Source organism: Sphaeramia orbicularis, chromosome 21 (genome assembly GCF_902148855.1).
Source record: "Sphaeramia orbicularis chromosome 21, fSphaOr1.1, whole genome shotgun sequence".
Classification (NCBI taxonomy): Eukaryota; Metazoa; Chordata; class Actinopteri; order Kurtiformes; family Apogonidae; genus Sphaeramia; species Sphaeramia orbicularis.
In genome coordinates this window covers 25,492,225-25,512,385 of record NC_043977.1, presented here as the reverse complement: position 1 = coordinate 25,512,385, position 20,161 = coordinate 25,492,225, and the positions used below count along the sequence as shown (strand labels likewise).

The 20,161-nt window shown below is 37.3% G+C and overlaps 1 protein-coding gene across 2 annotated transcripts; it reads left to right on the top strand.

Annotated features, from left to right (window-relative positions):
* The first annotated feature begins 8,051 nt into the window (after positions 1-8,051).
* On the top strand, positions 8,052-14,533 carry slc5a3b (solute carrier family 5 member 3b). 2 transcript variants are annotated; one of them, XM_030124006.1, is made up of 2 exons: positions 8,052-8,453; positions 10,736-14,533. In XM_030124006.1, the coding sequence occupies exon 2, from the start codon at positions 11,000-11,002 to the stop codon at positions 13,133-13,135; it is 2,136 nt and encodes a 711-aa protein (XP_029979866.1). In that variant the 5' UTR covers positions 8,052-8,453; positions 10,736-10,999; the 3' UTR covers positions 13,136-14,533. The 2 variants fall into 2 exon arrangements, with proteins under 2 accessions (XP_029979866.1, XP_029979865.1); XM_030124005.1 differs by having other exon boundaries at positions 8,052-8,485.
* Positions 14,534-20,161: the final 5,628 nt, after the last annotated feature.

Here is a 20,161-nt window from a genome sequence, read left to right as displayed (position 1 = left end):
AATCATAACTGGCCTAAATTGTTTTTCAGTTTTCTTTTCCACACTGAATAGTACCCTAATAACAGCAGAAGCAGACCACTGAAACAGATTCACATTGTAAAAGAAAAGTCATTTATAGGTTCTATAACAATGGCCATATTTTTTTTTATTTTTTATGTTTTCAATTCTGCCGACAGATTGCCAAAATCAATCATCATATCAAGTTGAGTGTGAGGTATACAGGCCGGGGGCTGCTGATACCGACAGACTCAACAAGCTGATCCATAAGGCCAGTGATGTTGTGGGGATGGAGCTGGACTCAGTGGTGTCCGAGTGGCCAATGTTGTCAGTACTGGACAATTCCTCTCACCCTCTTCATGACAAACTGGCCAATCATAGTGTAGCATGGCTCAACTTTGTACAGTTAATAATGTGGCTAGTCGGAAAAAAAACAAAAAGAATTGAAGGTCTTCCTTTTAAGGGTTTTTTTTATTCCAGTCTTCCCAAACCCAGTGACAGCTATTTACAGAATATTAACAGGAAAAATGAAAAAGAAATAACTAAAAAAAAATCTCTTTGCAGACTGACAAAACACCCACAATGTGTCGTCAGCTTTTTTCAGACACCCAACAAAGCCAAAATGGCCGACATATATAGGGAAAGGCCCCTCCCACTGGGCATGACCCACAGCAATCAATTAAACAAACATTTTTCCTCAGAAAATCACAATACGACGAAACCTCAAAACACAAGAGAAATAAAGAAAAATACCCCCTTTAACCTTTCCACTCTAGTTTTATCATTTACCACTCTCTATCAGAGAGAAATAACCTTAATAAGTGGAAACCACTAGTTAAATGGTCAGGTGACCATTTTCCCGCCCGACGCCCCCTTTATTAAACGACGGCACTAGCTACGCCCCTGTTTGGCCAGTCTGCAGGAAGCAGCGCATGTGGTGAGTGTACAGCCTGAATGTCAAATGTGTGCATATGTTGATGTGTAGAACAAACAAGTGTGCACCCTTGTGCGAACTACTGTATGTGTGTGTGTGCGCAACGTGTACTTGTGTGGATGTGTGTGGCGTGTACCTGTGTGACACGTATTGTGTGTGCGTGGCGTGTATTGTGTGTGCGTGTGGCATGTACATGTGCATCGTGTAGTGTGTGTGAGTGCGCACTGTCTGCACTCAATAAAGGGGATGCTCCGTCACACATAGGAACACGTTCAGTGAGAGACTGATTCCACCCAAATGCACCACTGAACGATGCACAAAATCTTTCCTGCCTTTGGCCATCATCCTACTATATAATACACGTTCTGTGTCCCATTGATGTTGCAGCACAGGAGCGCGTTTGTGTGGATTTTCCTCAGCCTTCACAGGCCTGATCGCCAAATGAATAGTAACATTACCTGTTTATCTACTAGGCACAACTAGGCACAATTTTATGTCCATATTCAAATGTTGTGAGGTATGTTGGGTGATTTTAGCCTCTCTCTACTTTGAATTCGTCATCCCTGCCGCCATACACCATTTTTGGAGGTGGTTACGCTGCCATTCATGAAATTTCTACTGCTACAATGTGAAGGCTGCAGTTCACTACCGCTGTATGAATTTAATTATGCTTGACAGGCCAATACTATAAACTGATGATGCTGAAATAAGCAAACTGCCTAAATGCATGATTGTGTCTTGAAAATATTCCTTAAATATCCACTCCCAAATAATGTGAACAAATAACATCACAACAATTTTTTTACAAAATTGCTGCTGCTCTTGCTGTGTCCATTTACAGTCATGTATGGGCACTTTTCACACACAATGGCACCACGGGTACAATGTCACTAGTACTGTTTAATTCATCTTTATAACCACATAATTAGAATTACAAACAACAATATTTTGTACACATTCTTGTATATTTATTTTACTTATCATATTGATAATATTGGTCTGGTACATATTATACAAATTCCTGTTCTAATTGTGTTTTAATAGAGTGTTTTAACCCATAAAGACCCAAACATCCACTGGTAACCAAAATCATTCACTGATTTAGACTGTTTAATACCTGTTGATCCACTAATGCTATCAATACATGCAAATAATCGGTGTCAAATACAGTTTGTCATCTTTTCACGGTCATCAGATATGACCCATTGGACAGTCAGAGGCTCTGTAGTTACCGTATAAACACTGATATCTTCTACAACATTGATTCACCAGTAAAACCCATGGAGTTTGATCAATGACAGTGGATGGAGACACTTACTCTATTATCAGTTAATGATATATTTTGTGGAAAAAAAAAAAGATGTTTTGCAGAAAAAAATCTTTTTCTTCAGTTTTTTTCTGTTTTGATGTAATAACCTTTGAATTTACTCAAAGTTTTCATGAACATATAAATCAAATATAGGAAATTAAATATAGGAACATATATGATTTATAGTGAAAATGCAAAATATAGAGGATAATATCATAATAAATGGTAATAGATTATTTAAGAAAGGTTAAATAGAAGAAAAATTCATCTGGGAACCGACACAAAGTAGCAGTGGGTCTTTATGGGTTAATATATGTATTTTTGTGTACATATATTTAGAGCAATATGTGTCAATTTAGAGCTTTATATATGTGCATGTGTGTGTGTGTGTGTGTATGCATGTGTGTGTGTTACACTTGAATGGAGCAACTGCAACTGTAACACACAACAGTTTCATTTGGAATTAATGAAGTATTTTGAATCTGAATCTGAATGAAGAACAAGTCAGGATGGAAACAAGCAGAGGAAAATATCCTGAGGCTTGTATTGCATTTACCAGGCTTACAGCGTATATCAAGAAAAATTATACAATCTCACCAGTTTCAGAATGTAATGTATTGAATTCTGATGTTCCTGAAAAAAGATGCCTGTCCTTTCAGAGCCTTTGTTTTATACAATAGGTTTTGTGTCAACACCAGCAAGTACAAGATTGTGTCTGTAGATGGAGCTCCTGGACTCTGCATGCATTTCTGAACTGATCTACCAACAACTTGCAAACTAACTGTCCGATATTGTGATCGGTCAGAGTAACTAATGCTTAGAGCAACAATCCAAAAACAAGCACAGGCTGTGTTGTAGAATATACAGCATCTAAATCTATAATATTGTATAGAATATTACGGTCCCAGTTGTTTCTTTTGGCTGAGTGACTTTTTGCTTTTACAGACATCAAAATATCCACAGATAAATAACATGCACCATTATAATAAATATGGGTTTCAACAGGGAAGATCATGAGCCATGGTTGAATGGTTGCAGTCAATCAAGAACTAAAGGACTGAGCTGTAACTCTTCACTCTTTGTGTATTCACTTCTTTCTCAGGCTCATAACAAAAATATTTTCTAATTCCTCTCCCCATGGGTGTAGGGGCTTTCTGCAATTATGCAGACAGACAGACAGACAGACAAAAGCAATCATCACATCATCTGTGTTGGAAATCAGTTCACAGTAGATGGAATGAGGATACTGTTACAGTGTCTATATACCATTATATACTGTAAATAAACTTGTCACTTGTGCTGATATTTTATTGTGTAGAATCTCGTGGATCACTTTGGTCTGTTGCACTCATTTTATCCATGTGGCAGCAGAGAATATTGAGTCTTTTTATAGACACGATGACAATACACTATTTGCTGTTGGAAAGTATTTCTATTAATAGAAAATCTATATATAGACCTAATGAGAAAGGACATGTTCTGGCATCCTATCTGTTTTACCTGCTTTGGATTTATTTTAAAAATAGGTGTGTCTGGCTCTGTAAAATGCATAATTATGTGTAGAAAATCATTTTGGCCCATGTTCAGTGATGCATGACTCAGTTTCTGAAGCAAAGTAGCAATATCAAGCATCTCCAAAACTGATCCTTTTCAGCCTGATAATGTCTGTAAGTTCTGAGAAATAAGAGCATGTATTGTATTCATAGCAACATTATTTACTCAAATGGAAAGAAGTTCTGTTAAAGCAACAAATACTTATGATCATAATAACAAACATTTGTAAATAAAACATGTTAGGTGATCAGTTGGGATGTTACATTCACTTCTGCATATAATGTACAATTTTTAAATCTTCTTAGTTTCCTTTAAAATTGAACATCATACCTTCCTTGTAGGTTCTAAAGCCTGATATATTTTATGTATAAATATAGTGTGTTTTACATATTTCAAACAATAGAATCTACAAGGTGGGCAAGAATGTTATTTTAGATTTAAAAAGTCAAACCTAATGATTTTGCTGTATTTTCCAACATGATATTCAAATGAGTTCAGGTCAAAGGTTGTGTTTGGTCATCATATGGCGCTGGATACATATTAAAGGTACTATTGAAGTATTATTTGCATGAATGGTATATAAGTTGATAAAATTGCATAAGAGCTTTGATGTGATTTTTAGGAAATATTGCTAGTGCAAAGGGATGATAAACAAGGGTGACTTTAGCTGTAGCAGCATCTGGAGGTTTAGATAGTTGTAGAATATCAATATATGGCATCATAAGATGGATCCTTCTTGGAATCAAAAATTGAACTATTTCTGAGTAAGTCTATGACAGTGGACCAGGTAGGTACAAAAAGTAAACAAACCCCCAAAGTACTGGAAACTACCAGCCAACTGCGCTCTAAGAATGGGACAGTGATAAGATCGTTTTAGTGTTAACACTGTATAAAATTCAGAGTTGAATGGTCAACCGCTGGCCACTTTTATTTGACAAAAACAGTTCTAACCTTGTATTACTTAAAATTCACTTATATTTAAATTAAACTGTTTCATCTCTGTGCAATTTAATTTAATTCCCAGGATTTGGTTTCCTCAGAGAAATAGTCTGAATGAATGAATTATTTGAGCTACATAATTCTACTATATTTCCATAACATATAATCTGTTCTTGAATGCGGTTGACTGGAATGTTACAAATGTCAATGAAACAGTTCATTTGCTAATAAGGAACATAACTATTGTGAGAGTCAAATTTACATACTGTACTAATCAAGAGAATGGAAGCTCAGGGTCTTAGTTTAATTGAATCTAGTCAATCCAGCCATTCCAGATTTGCTAAATACCCCAGCTATGTATGACTAGCTTTATGACACAGAGGGTGGGAGTCAGGCAGAGCTTAGATCATAAGCATATACTGTACACACTGTCTGACAACACACTACTGTGTCCAATCAGCCAAAACCAAGCTGGACACGAGGGAGGGAAAAACAATAGTAGTATTGTTACCTCTGCCAAAGGGTTGTTTTCCTCCCATTTGTCAATCAGTCTGTTTGTCTGTTGGATTGAAACAAATCTCAGAAAACTCTTTATAGATTGCAACTGAAATGTGTTGTATGGTGTGTTGAAATTTGTGTGTGCATCTGCACTATGTGGGTCTTCATGGAACACTTCAATCCAATATTTTTGCTCAGAACTTGCGCATACATTTAGTGTATTTGTTTGAGTAAACAAATAAACTAACAATGTATGACATATGAATGACATACAATATGAATGACAGTAAAATCCATAAGAATGATGTACTAGAAACACTAGATTCCAATCTGACAAAACTTCATCAATCAGTATATGTAACTACGTAGATACCCTGCATTATCAGGGCTCACAATATTGGCATTATGTAATTGACTAAGGATGGTGGGCTTCTAAAACACATTTTTGAGTAAACTTTTAACCAAACCTTTTGCTTGTTGGTGAAATAGTGTTGATATGTGAGAAAATTAGGTGTTTAATCTTTATTTTTTATGTATTAGCTCCTAATTCATGAGTCTTAAAATATCACTGCACAGGGAAGACTAGAAATCACCTTATCTTTACTCAACTTAAAACAGCATTTGGCCTAAGGAGTCTGCAATACAGTAACTTAAAACAAGACTTAAAAAGCTTAAAGCAAATTTTAATGTGTTGAATCAGTGTAAACCAACATTATACACAGTGGCTGATCAGACACACTTGTCTCATGACCGGGATAATGACGTAGCAGCCTTGCTGAAGAAGACTGAAATGGTGTCTTTACAAATGATTAGGCCTTTTGGAGAAGAACCAGATCTGGTCATAATCAATCACTCGTTGCACAATGCATACTGGTCTTTGGAGTCACCATGAAATGGGCAACAATGGTCTCAGGAGATTAAATTGGCTGCAGTTTTCAGAGTCAGGCACCACCATGGCTCTTCACTTGCTGTATAACCTTAATTTATGGTGAGAAACTACAGGCGTTCCTTTAGTTGAGAAGTAAAAATGTTCAGTAGCACTGTTTTCCATACTTCATGTGGCCTATTATGATGGTGTTCAAAATTAACAAAATCACTGGATATTTGTTATTTCTGATTTTTAACTGGCAAAACAATAAAAAAAAAAAATTCATATTAATTTTTTCCCCCTTAAAAGCTTACACTGTCCTTTAAAACTATATTGACATAACAGAATATTCATAAAGTAATATCTATATCAATATTTCATTATTATATGGCTGCAACTTAAGCAGGCCTTAATTAATTCTATTTTTGTAAAAAAAAAAAAAAAAAAAAGCACTGTTTTACAATGACCAATCATTCCCAGTTGAAGCATTTCTTTTCGTGTTTAGTGAATAAGTCTTTGATAATACCGAATAAAAACGGAAAAACAAGTCACAATCCCTCATATAAAATAAAATGAATGTGATCACTGGAAGAAAGACGCACAAAAACATGTCACGGGAATAAATTTGGTAAAATTTGGTCAAATCAAGTGAGCTCTAAATAAAAAAGAAATAAAAACACGAGTGCCATAGAGTGAAAAAAGAAATAAAAGTATCTTATTGTTTTTCTTCCGAAGCGTTATCATTTATCTATCCGTCCTGTCGCTCAAGAAACACGCCACATAGGCGCGCAAAGTTCGCTGGGAAATGTAGTTACTGGTGAAATGGAAATTTCCACGTTATATTCAGTAGTAGTGAGTGGAAATTTACTCTGTTTCCCTCCCACTGTAATATGCAGAGCTGTCCTGCCTCGCAGGATGTTTTGTTGTAAGTCAACCATTCTATTAATCTTATTCTCATCCAATAGCAGAGTCTGTTTAGTGTTACAGTTTGAATTATGAGAATATTGCTATGAGAATAACAAGGCTGACAACGCCTATGGCCACTGGGTTTCATAATGAACATACTTGTCTATTGTTATAATCATGATTATTATTATTATTATTATCAACTATCACAAATTAAATACATAACACACAGCAGGAAAGCATGCAACACTAGGCTGTGTTATACACCATCACACAAACTGAAATATTCATTTTCATATTCACCTGAAATAAAATTAACCACATTCAGCTTTGCACTTTCTCAAATCTTTCACTAAGCTGATAACATTTATTTATTTATTTTTTACTGTATACAAGTGTCTGAGTACAAGTGTCCTGTCATTAATATTTGATGATGGCACAGTTTCTTCAGTGGAAAAAGTTGCGGTCAGAGATGAATGAAGTGTTTCCTCCCACTGCTCTACAGTGACAAACATTTCCTCTGGATCACTTCCCTGATGTTTTGCAAAGATCTGGGCCAGGTCACTTGTAAAAGTAAACACGAATTACTAATAAAACACTTGAGCATTCATACATTTACATTTATTACAGAGTGGATAAAAACCACTCAGCAAAAGAAAGTTTTTTTCTTAATTTAAGAGGTGGCAGGTAGCAGTTTATAGATTGTTCCAGATTATGGCACCTTTAAAACCTGATTATAAATTTGCCAATTCGTAATCAGATTAGAAACTCTAGTAGTTTCTAAGATTTGCAACAGCTCTCAAACTCAGGTGTGTTGTTCTTGCATGATGTCACACCTGTTTTTTTTTTTTGTGTTTGTGGCATCTTTTGGATAGGATTTGCCAACAAGTACGATAATAATCTGTAGTTTGCATGTGTCATCTGAGCTGCTATTACTCAGTTCCATTAATATAGATCACATATTTTTTTCACCTCAGGTAGGGGAGGTGCGTTCAATGACAGCTTCTTTCTGTGTGATATTTGCCTCAGGTTTTAACGTCTCTTGCCTTTATTATTATTATTATTTTATGTAAACATGTAGGTCAGTGTAAAACTGGAGGTTAATTAGTTGGAATAATTACCAGAAGCACCGAAACGTCACGGGTGTGCTTCACGTGTGGGGCGTGGAATCGAACTGGTGTCTATAAGAAGAAGCAGCAGCAGTGTCTGAGGGGCAGCTAAACGGACTCCAGTAGAAGTCAAGAAGGTAAAGTGTGAGAGCATCACATCATCTGAGGACCCCTGTGTGCTGCTGGGAAGGAGTGACAGACCCGGGGAGGGGGGCAAGACTTCAAGCAGAAGAAGAATAGGAAGAGGAAGACACGCTTGACATCCACATCTCGGTCTTCTCTGCGGGGCGTGGAGTCGTTTTAGCATCTTTAGCGCATCTGCTAGTACTTGCTAACAAGGTACATGTTTAGCGTTCATGTCAGTGGAGCCGGTGAGTTTGTGTGTGAACCTCACCTGAAAAGTGTATCGTTTTACATTATGTAGTCCTGTGTCACACTAGTTTGGCTTTATTGTTTATTTTGTGGTTATGTGTGTCAAATGTCTCAAGTGGCTTTGAGTGTTAAAACATAATGCTAGCTTTGTAACAGCTGACGTCAGCTTGGAGAAACGCTTCCTATTTATAAAACAAACAAACAAAAAAAAAAACACCTGAAATTTAATGTATGGCAGAATTTAAAGATACAGATGTAAATCCAGCTGTGCATCATCATAGACATACGTATAGTTCAGAAGGCTGTCGGAAGTTTTTTGAGGATGCGCAGATCCGGCTTTCGGATGAATGAGTGTCCGTTCTAGAAATTTCCTTAGTCCTCATAGGTGCACTTTGGGACTTTAATACTACATGTCTATCCATCTAATCTCCTTTGTATTCACCATGCAAGCTCAGTCTGGCAGTAGCATCTGGCAATTAATTAAAGCGGCATTGTTATGTAAACTATTCCCCATTTGCCACTGCTTCGTCGTGGCTTTACCTGCAGCCTAATTTAGCCTCCACTGTTACATGCTGCATTCACTGTCTCCTTTTGAGTCAGGAGTGCAAATCCCCTATCATTTCCTTAACACCCTTCATTGATATTAGTTTATCTTACTGTCAGTATAGCTCCAAGTAAGGAACTGGCATCCTTGTGGTTTGTGCATGTCTGGGCTGATGCATCTCTCCAGAGGAAATATCTTTCATAGATGTGTCACACCCTTTTATATTGAATTCACTAATAACAGAACATGAGCAGCTGTGATTAGATCCCTGTCTTTGATTAATGTTGGCCACACATTCCGGAAGTGAAAGGGTAGAGGAATTGCACCTGTTGTATTTATTAAGATTATTAGGAAAACATGACTCAGCAACGTATTGTGATCGCAGTGTATTTTATTTTTACTTTGGATATTTAAGTGTCAGCTGTAAAAGTAGGTCCTGGCACACTAATATGGTAAAGATTGAATCCCATATTATAGGATAGAGGAATTGCACCTGTTGTATTTATTAAAATCATTAGGAAAACATGACTCGGCCATGGATTGTGATCGCAGTGTATTTTATTTTTACTTTGGATATTTAAGTGTCAGCTCTAAAAGTAGGTCCTGGCACACTAATATGGTTGTGATTAAATCCCCTATTATGTAACTTTTCAAATAAATTGTATGAATGTTGCTGTATTTCTGAGCCCTGGGCTCTTGTGTAGTTTATGGTGGACACATGGCCTGCAGTCTCTGATGATGATGAGATGGTAAAATGAAAACAAAGACGTCTTTTGTTGAGGACAGTTATGCTTAACACCTGGTTGTGAAGACTGAGCCACTGGGTTATTTTCTACCATGCATGGCAGGCTGAAAACCTCATGAGGGGTAACGCATCCAAATGTGTGTGTGTATGAGACTGAAGCAAAACAGATGTGCTCACATATCAACATGCACGCTATTCTTAGTTGTAATAGAACTTTAATATGAGCAGAATGCACACTTGGCTCTTAAAATTTGTAAAAAAAAAAAAAAAAATGTTAACAAGCAAATTATCAAGTCTAGTGCTATGTATCCACTTGTAGGTTGTAGTTTGGCAGTTGAGTCAATGTAACTAATCTATACATGTGTGCACTGTATAGATGTTATAAATGACATCATGCTCCTGATGTGTGCATAGGTAAAAATGTGTTTGCTTGTGTGTACTCAGTCATCAACCGGATTCACACAGTTTTGTTAGTGGTGTATGCATAGTGTGTTTGTCCTATCATTTTTCTTTGCTGTATTAGGTTCCACACAGGCAGCCATGGGTGTAATTATGAATTCAATAAGTGCTTAATCTTTTGATGTATGCTTTTGTTCCTTCTTGACTCATCTTGATTTCTTACATAATGTTCTTACATTTTCTTTGATGTTTTGGAGTAGCTTGGCTTGAGTTCATTTGTATTAACAAGATTAAACTGGGAAGTCAGACAGGGTAAACCCAAGGACTGGCACTGGAAAATACTAAAGTTGAAACACAGATTTAAATAAAGTCTTACTAATCTTCATGTGGTTTCTGGAGTTCCATTACAGTTTTATAGGATGTTGTGGACAGTGATGTGATGTTCAGTGTGACTACTTACTGTTTCTGACTGTTTCAGACAAATCTTGTCTTAGATAGGTGTTATTCACTTGTACATAAAGGCTCTAATGAGGTCTTTTCTTTGTCTTTGCTGTCTTGCAGGAATGTAAACTTTAGGCTTTTCTAGACCAGAGGCCTACACCATCCTCCTCTAAAACTAGAACGACCTCAGTGCCGGTGGATAACCCCCCCCCCCCCGAAGCACATCTAGTGAATTTGACCTGACGGTGGATTCAACAGCTTCCATCCAGACAGCAAACCAAAGCAGAGCATCTTCATTGCTCTTTTTATTATTAAACCTGTAGCACTGACTTGTACTGCTGTGAACTTTATTCCCAAGAGAGTTGTTTTGTACAATCTGTAAAAATGGGTCCTGGAATGGAAGCACCTGACATAGCTGTGGTAGCACTGTATTTTGTCCTGGTGCTATTCATTGGGTTTTTGGCCATGTGGAAAGCCAACCGCAGTACTGTTAGCGGCTACTTCCTGGCTGGACGCTCCATGACATGGATAGTCATAGGTGCATCGCTGTTCGTCAGTAACATTGGCAGTGAACATTTCATAGGCCTGGCTGGGTCGGGAGCAGCAAGTGGCTTTGCGGTGGGAGCATGGGAGTTTAACGCACTTCTTCTTCTGCAGCTGCTTGGCTGGGTGTTCATCCCTGTTTATATCCATTCAGGAGTTTACACCATGCCCGAGTACCTTTCGAAACGCTATGGAGGCAACAGGCTAAAGGTCTACTTTGCTTTTTTGTCTGTTTTACTTTACATTTTCACAAAGCTGTCTGTGGACTTGTATGCTGGAGCCCTCTTTATTCAAGAGTCACTGGGATGGAACCTTTATCTGTCTATTTTCCTGCTCATTAGTATGACTGCACTCCTCACTGTCACTGGTGGACTGGTGGCAGTATTGTACACAGATGCACTTCAGGCAGTGCTAATGATAGGTGGAGCACTGACTTTAACTATCATGAGCCTTGTCAAAGTTGGTGGGCTGGAGGGTGTCAGAACTAAGTACATGCAGGCAGTTCCTAATGTTACTGCTATAATGGCCACTGGAAACTTCTCCTATTCTCCTTCTTGTCGCATTCATCCCAAGCCTAATTCTCTACGCATCCTTCGCGGCCCTCTGGATGAAGACATCCCATGGCCAGGTTTTATTTTTGGCCAAACTCCTGCATCAATCTGGTACTGGTGTGCTGACCAGGTCATTGTTCAGAGAGTACTGGCAGCAAAGAATTTAGCCCATGCCAAAGGCTCAACACTCATGGCTGGGTTTCTCAAGATCCTGCCCATGTTTGTTATAGTCATTCCAGGTATGATCTCTCGCATTATGTTTGCAGATGAAATAGCCTGCATTGGGCCCGAGCACTGCATGGCTGTCTGTGGTTCTCAGGCAGGCTGCTCAAATATTGCCTATCCTCGCCTGGTTATGGCTGTGATGCCCGTGGGACTCAGGGGTCTGATGATGGCCGTCATGATTGCTGCCCTGATGAGTGATCTTGACTCAATCTTCAACAGTGCAAGCACCATCTTCACCTTGGACATCTACCAAACCATTCGGAGGAAGGCATCCCAGCGTGAGCTGCTTATTGTGGGCCGTATGTTTGTTGTGGTCATGGTGGGAATTAGTATTGCTTGGGTCCCTGTTATTATTGAAATGCAAGGTGGACAGACATATCTCTATATCCAGGAAGTTGCTGGCTACCTAACTCCACCAATTGCAGCCCTCTTCCTGTTAGGTGTTTTCTGGAAACGCTGTAATGAAAAAGGTGCATTTTGGGGAGGCATGACAGGTTTCACCTTAGGCACCCTGCGACTGATCCTTGCATTTATCTATCGCCAGCCTCGCTGTGACCAGCCTGACACAAGGCCCGCCTTCATCGTACATGTGCACTACATGTATGTGGCTGCAGGACTGTTCTGGATTTCAGGGCTAGTGGCTATAGTGGTCAGTCTCTGTACTGCCCCACCAGATAAGGAGCAGGTAGCCACCACAACAGTCTGGGGGCTCCGTAACATTGAAATGGTTCCCACTAAGGACAGAGAGGAAATGTACAGGCTGACAGAGAAGAGCCACTGTAATGGCGCTGGAGGCCTCCATAAAGAAATGCCCCCAGATGTCAGAAACCAGAGATGTTTGGATGGGGCAGATGTCAAACTCCTGGTACCATCCACTGACCATGACCCAGCAACTCCTAGTACAGAGGCATCCCCTGCAACCACCCCTGCAGACCAATTTGGCAATAGAAAGCTGGATCCGATCAGAGGAGAGGATGGCTGCCATGGCAATGGGGAGACTGGCAAGTGCCGGCGTTTAGTGGACTGGTTTTGTGGATATAAGGATGAAGCACAGAATGCTCAGCAAAAAGTGGTGCAGGAGGACGCAAGAGTCATTGCAGAGATGCTATACGAGCCACCTAGAGTTAAACTTCTCCTCAACTTGGGCCTGCTATTCGTCTGCTCTGTGGGCATCCTCATGTTTGTTTATTTCTCACTTTAGTTGAACCCTGCACTGAACTGAAGGGGACTGATGTGCTTTTATGAAGATATGTGGGGGCTGTTATAAACAAACAGTTGAATTTTTCAGAGATTTGTGAAGCTCTGTCTGTAATATTTACAGTTGTATTTTGTAGCTCTCTAACAGGGATTCAAGCTTATTTTAATCATTGTTTTTAAATGATTAAAGCTTCTCCACATAAATATTATACTGCTTTATGACTATGAAGCTTATTTTGTACAGAGCTTGTTAATCCTGCATTCAAAATATCAACTGGGATTTTTAGAATTATTGTACTCTAAGTGAATTTAATGTTTGCCTTATTTGACATATGCACTTGTCTCTCTTTTTTTGTATAGTGAAAAACAAATGTATTCTGTAATTAAGTTTTTCTTTTTTTTTTTTTTTTTTTTACTTTTGTTGACAGTGACTCTAGGCTTAGTTGCTGCTGTAGCATATATGTCTGTAGTAACTTAAAAAAAATACGCTAGGTAATAGGCCATGTACTTGTTTCTTGTGCGCTCTATTATTATTGACACTTTAGTTCAGCTAATCATCAAAATAACTTATATTCTGTGCCCTCAATAGTCAGTTCAGTTCAATTCTTTGCTGGAGAGAACATGTCGAAATTACATCAATGTATTTTTATAAGGTGACTGTTTTGTTTTTAGAAAAGCACTTCATATGTTTTTTCTCTTGGTTTGTTCTAGTCAACCAGATGCACTGAACTGAAAAGAATTTATTTTTTTTTTTACCAAGCATACACGTGAAATCACATTTACAATATGTATGCATTTTGCCACAATAGTAAATGTTAAAAAAGCACAAGTGAAGAAATGTGATCCATTGTGAAGAGTTATAAATTTTACCATCCCTAGAAAACAAATGGCAAAATCTCAGTGTAAGACTGTCAGCTGTTTTGACTGCCTCTTCATGGTGTTGTTGCTGATGCCAAATTGAGTCCTATCTGAAAATGTACTTAAAATCCTTAATATATTGTGTTTTCTACTACTGTGTTCTTCTTTTTGATTAGTTTTTTGTGTCTGTGTTCAGTGTTACATGTCAAAACACAGCATTTTATGCACTATTATTGTATCATAACAGAAGTACCAGTGCTCTTGGTTCTGTATTAATTTAAACTTTATGCATATCTCATGTAATATTTCACACCGTTAACAACTGTTAAGTGTGTTGCATTTGCAAAAAAATGTAAAATACAATAAAATTCAGGGCTCAGTTTATCTCCCACATTACACATTTATTGAATATTAGCCTCTTTTTGTGCATCTGCTGTGTGTCAATGTACCTTTCTGTCACTTAATCTTGTTTCAAGTACATCTCTTCTAAACCTCCTACCAAATGTGTCTTAGTGTGCAAAAGCTAAAAAGAAAAAGAAAAAAAAAAGTTCTGAAAATATTGTGTATTGTTTCAAGCCATGTAATAAATCAACTTTTTGTCATATTTCAGTTACAGTAGATGTGTATCAGCAGAAAATGATCACCCAAAGTAGAAATGTCATTTTAATGCTTGTGGCAGGATTAGCACATCACTTGAGGAAATCCCCCCTGGTGCATAAAGTCACTGGTTTTCTGGATTGTGGTCATTTGTGTTACTGCACTGCTCCCACTGTGTAAAATGTCCAAACATTGGCACCCCGACCCCTAGAATACTCAAACAAAGAAGAAACTTAATATTCTGTTACGTACTTCGACTACAGTTGTGAACGACCTCGGGCCAAAAAGCCAGTGTCTTAATGTGACGGGTCAAGTTTATTAATTTCATGCATAAAAAAGGTGGATTGATGAAAGATGTTTGCTGTATGGGAAAGAGCTTTAAAACTTTCTTTCTGAGAGTATATACATTGTTATTTTTATGGATTTTATTTTTAGAGACTGAAAATAAAGTGTCTGTGGAGACAACAAGATGTGTTTATTTCATTCTTTAAGATTGTCTGGCTAATGTATTTGTTATATAACATCTGTTACGACACTTTTTTTTTTTTTTATTATTTATTTGCAAACAAGTGACATTTGACAAATGGAAAACAACCAAGATACAACAAAGAATACAGACATTCAAATAATGCTTCTGTTACAGATACAAAACAACACTACATACTTTTAAACAGACCAAGACTAACAGACGCTTCAGGATCAGATAACGCAACCGTTAACAGATGCGAGACAATATAATGCACTTGTTACCAGACAGACAACAGAGAAAATAGACAACAAATTTAGATATTTGTTGATAAATTGAAGGGGGAAGGCTGTAGATGGGGGGGGGGAGGTACATGTACTGTTACAACACATTTCTCATAAAATTTAAGACCTCTGTTGCTCTGATTTTATCAAATGAAATACTGGAATATGTTTTTAATACCGTGTAAGGAAATTTGGTAACTTAGAGTGTGCTGAAATTGATTGCAACACAGAAGCATTCTTTATTCGATCTGGTTCCAAAAGAATGGGATTCCAAGTTATGAGAGGACTAAGCCAACTAAGAAACAACTTTAATTCACGCCAGAATAGTGGCAGACTCTGTTCAATTCATTCCATGCAGTGATTATTCTGATTAAGTGCACTTTCTGTAATATTAGCAACATAATGCAACAATTTGGTGCATTACAAAATGATCAGGAGAAAGCGTTACGAAAGTCAACATATTCTGTTCAGTACTATAAATTTGGGGGGATTTCTGATAATGTTGACCAGGATTACATAAACCCCTACACAGTTCTGTAATCTGCTCAGAGTCAGAAGAGGATTGAGCAATTCCAGGCTTCTTTGCATGAGATTTAACAAACCAAAAAGCCAGAAACTGTGGCAAACAACTCTCCATCAGTTTAGCTCCATACATCCATTCATGCACAGGAGGCACATCTCCAATAAAGCTAAAACTAGTCAGTATGGTTAGGTAATGTGTTGACTAATTCACCATGTTTTTTTTTTTTTTTTTTGTGAGTGACAGAATCAACGTTATGCAGTTAATCATGTCTTTTAGTCACAGGTTTAGAGGCCATGATCTGTCGCCCTATTTAGCCACTGACTCAGCTCACTGATGTCCTATGTCTCACCATAGCAACAAGTCGCAAAGTAGCATGCGCTTTCCACAGAGGAGTGTGTGGGCAGCTATAAAGAGTATGTCAGCACACTTACTTTTCTGACAGGTTTTCGACAGGTGCCTCAGCAAAGCAAAACTGATAAACAAGTGCAGCAGTTCTGTGAGTGAAAAATTAAATGTAAATCCCTCTTTGTCTCTAAAGAGCAAACTGTCAGACCTTGATTCTAGGAGGTGCTCGGTATGTGATAATATGATGAAAATAACCTGTGCAGGAAAATGTGATTAATCTATGAATCATTCACACAGTTATAAGTGTTAAATAATGACTAATGAAAGTACAAGTGGTTGACCTTTAGTGACCTCAGCTCAAAGAGAACTATATCTATTTACAATAGTCACTCTATGCCAGGGGTGTCAAACTCATTTTAGTTCAGGGGCCACATTCAGCTAGATTTGATCTCCAGTGGGCCGAACCAGTAAAATAATAGCATAATAACCTATAAATAATAACAACTCCAAAATTTTGTCTTTGTTTAAGTGCAAAAAAACCCACATTAAATTATGAAAATATTTACTTTTACAAAACTATCCAAACAAAAAAGATGTGAATAATCTGAAAAGAATGAAATTTCTTAAGAAAAATAAGTGCAATTTTAACAATATTCTGCCTCAACTTATCATTTCTGCATGTGCATTATGGATCAGATCTACAAAGACACTAAATACTGAGGAACGGGCAGAAAATAGTTCAAATTGTGCTTAATTTTCCTTAGACATTTCAGGTTGTTCATATTTGTTCAAGTTATTCACATTTTATTGTTACAGGATAATTTGTAAATATTGTAAATATTTTCATCATTTAATGTTATTTTTGGACTAAAACAAAGACAAAAATCTGAAGTTGTCATTATTTATAGGCATAATATAATATTTTTTTTCACAACAAACTGAGAAGAAAATATGGAGTCATTCTTTTTTGTCGGTTATTCTGCTGTTAATATTTGACTGTAGATCATATTGGTCTGTATGTGGAACCTGAACTAACATAAATTCTACAGCCTTGACTGTGGAATTTTTACACTTTTCAAATTCATCCCAGGGGCCGGATTGGAACTTTTGACAGGTCGCAGACCGCATGTTTGACACCTGTGCTCTATGCAGTGTAAGTGTCACATAATAGAGGATTCTAGACACAACACCTGCCAAAACAACCTGATTTCCATCAAATAGCATTATCATCTCTACTGTAGGTGTTATTTCACATCACTTCTTCAAGACACACATTGGCTTTGACAGTTGTTCAGTTCAAACTACTCAAAACGCATCATTCCACCTCTTACTCATTGTGCTTACTCCTCCACCAGCCCCCACCCGACTCACACCCTCCCTTTTTCCCAAGAGGAAACTAATGATATTGTCCTTGTGGAAAACTACTGGCATTCGGGTCATGCTTTGTTCATTGTCTATTTTGGACACTGAAAATGTGAACAATAGCCTGAAACAAATGCTCCAAATGACTTCACATCGATGGGATGATGATATTATTAGATCGGGTGAATGAAGCTATGTGCCTTGAAAGCTGTCAAAACATTTCCTACAGTGCATGTATTTGTTATTTGTTATACTGGATTTCATATTCAACCCAAACACTGAGACCTGTCCAAAGCAGGTAACCGATACACCCAGTTACAAACACACACATACAGTATATTAAAGCAGTGCATAATGCTTTTCTAGCATAATAACATATTGGTGTCCCATGTGGACAATAAGATGCTATTTGTCTGCCCAATGGCGCTAACTAGGATTTCCCCTCGTGTAAAAGCAACTTTAACATGACCTATATTACTTAGTCTTCACTTACTGTATGCCCTGTTGATAGTGTGTGATTGTCTTTTAAGGGTGTTATTTTCTGGCAGTAGATGAATAACTTCATACTCTGAACCAATCCTTCTGCCTCAGGACCAAGAAGTTCTTTGAATGGAATGTTTGAAATCATACAGTTGGAGCGAGGTGAGGTTAACCCTGCCAAAAGAGGAGGTTACTTTTTAACTGCCTAACAGTAGTGGTAGTTTGAGGTCAAACTATTTCTTACAACCTCTCCTACACTTACACACCTAACACTTATACCTACATGGATGGAAATTAGCAACTGTGCTAAATAATAAACTTCTTTGCATTGTCCCTTCCAAATTAACTAATATAAATAAATAAATAAATAAATAAAAGACTTGATGTGTGCATTAATTTCCCTAATTCCATGGTGCAATGTAACATTATATTTAAGAATTCAACTCCAGTACATAAGTATACATTTGACACACTTGTACATTACCACATTATTTCCATTTTAAGCTACTTTATTCTTCTAGTCCATTACATTTGGAGAAATATTTGTATTCCTCAGAAACAATTTGTCACTTAAAATTACTTTACATTACATTTTACACAAAGCCAATTCAATTACATAGGCTTTATATGTTTTGATGCACTAATATATCCAATGGTACAAACAGTATCTTAAATGACCCCACATTGTTAAACTACATTAAAACGTTCATCCAGGCATTTGTTAAAAATAAAAGCAATAATATCATATGCGGAAAAAATTATTAGACCATCAAAAGTCATCAAAACAATGGTTATGCAATCAAGCACTAACTCCTGTGTGTATCATGTGACTAAAACAGACAGAATAGAAAACATGGAATGCCTAAAAGCCCTGTTTTGTCAGTACAATGCCATAACTGTTGATGTAAGAACTTAAGTGATTTTGGTTATTATCAAGAAAATGTGGAAAATGGCAAAATATCAGCTCTTAAATTAAACCCTTATGAGCTAGTTTTGTTGTTATCATTATATTTGTCCAAACAAATGTACCTTTAGTTGTACCAGGCATTAAAATGAACAAGAAATTGAAGAACACAAGGGGTGGTCTAATGAAGATACTTAGAAGTATTTCAGCAAATACATTAACTGAGGAGTTTTATTTGTCATATTTGCATAACTGTGGCTCTACTTTTGTTTTCAGTAGTTTTCCCACCTCTTTCCAATTCAATTAAAGGAAGTGAGCTCTATTTTTATTCACTGATTTGTTCTTCTCTGTTGCTGCAGAGAAGTAGGCTATACTTAGTGATGTAATTGTGTTGTAGGCTAATTATAATTTAGTCTTTGGGTTTTGAGCTGAAAAAGTTTGGGAACCCCACTGTGCAGTAAATTAAATGTGGTAAATCTGCCATAAGATACAAATCCATCCAAAGTCACTCTGAACAAGAAATGAAATATGTCAAAGTATCCCTTTACTGTATTTCTTTCCTCTTCTATTGGCATTTAGGATAGCTGTGCAGAGGGACGTCCGTCACTGCACTGTTTGTTTCTGTTCCTGTACTGATGCATGTTTGTACTGCAAATACACAACTGTATTTTCAGGTTGAACACACTTCTGTCACTGCTTCTTCTTTGTTTTAGTCACATGGTGTGTTTTGAGTGTTTGTTTTAGGAATGATGCATTGTGATCTAGCAGCTACATCCAGGGACACACTGAATCTTGGGACGATAAGGGAGGGACACATGCATTGTACATTGTGTTTTCAAGGCTCAAGTGGCAGAATGCATTTCACTTTATCTGTGTGTGACAGAGGCCACATCCAAGGCACCATTCATGCATTCAACAGCTGTTAAAGACAGAGACACAGACAAGTGGTGGCCCTAAGCTGGAGTGTATCGTCTGATTATCTGGGCTGGCTTTGGAGTGCAACACCAATGTTTTTGTTAAAAAATAAATAAATAAATAAATAAATAAATAAAAAACACACATATATTAACAGCAGATCATTTCACTTCCTCAGTCGCACGAACAAAATTCCAAAAAAGTTGGGAATCTATATAAAATCTAAATAAAAGCAGACTACAATGATATTTTATTATATTCTATTCACAATAGAACATAAAAAAATACCAATTTTT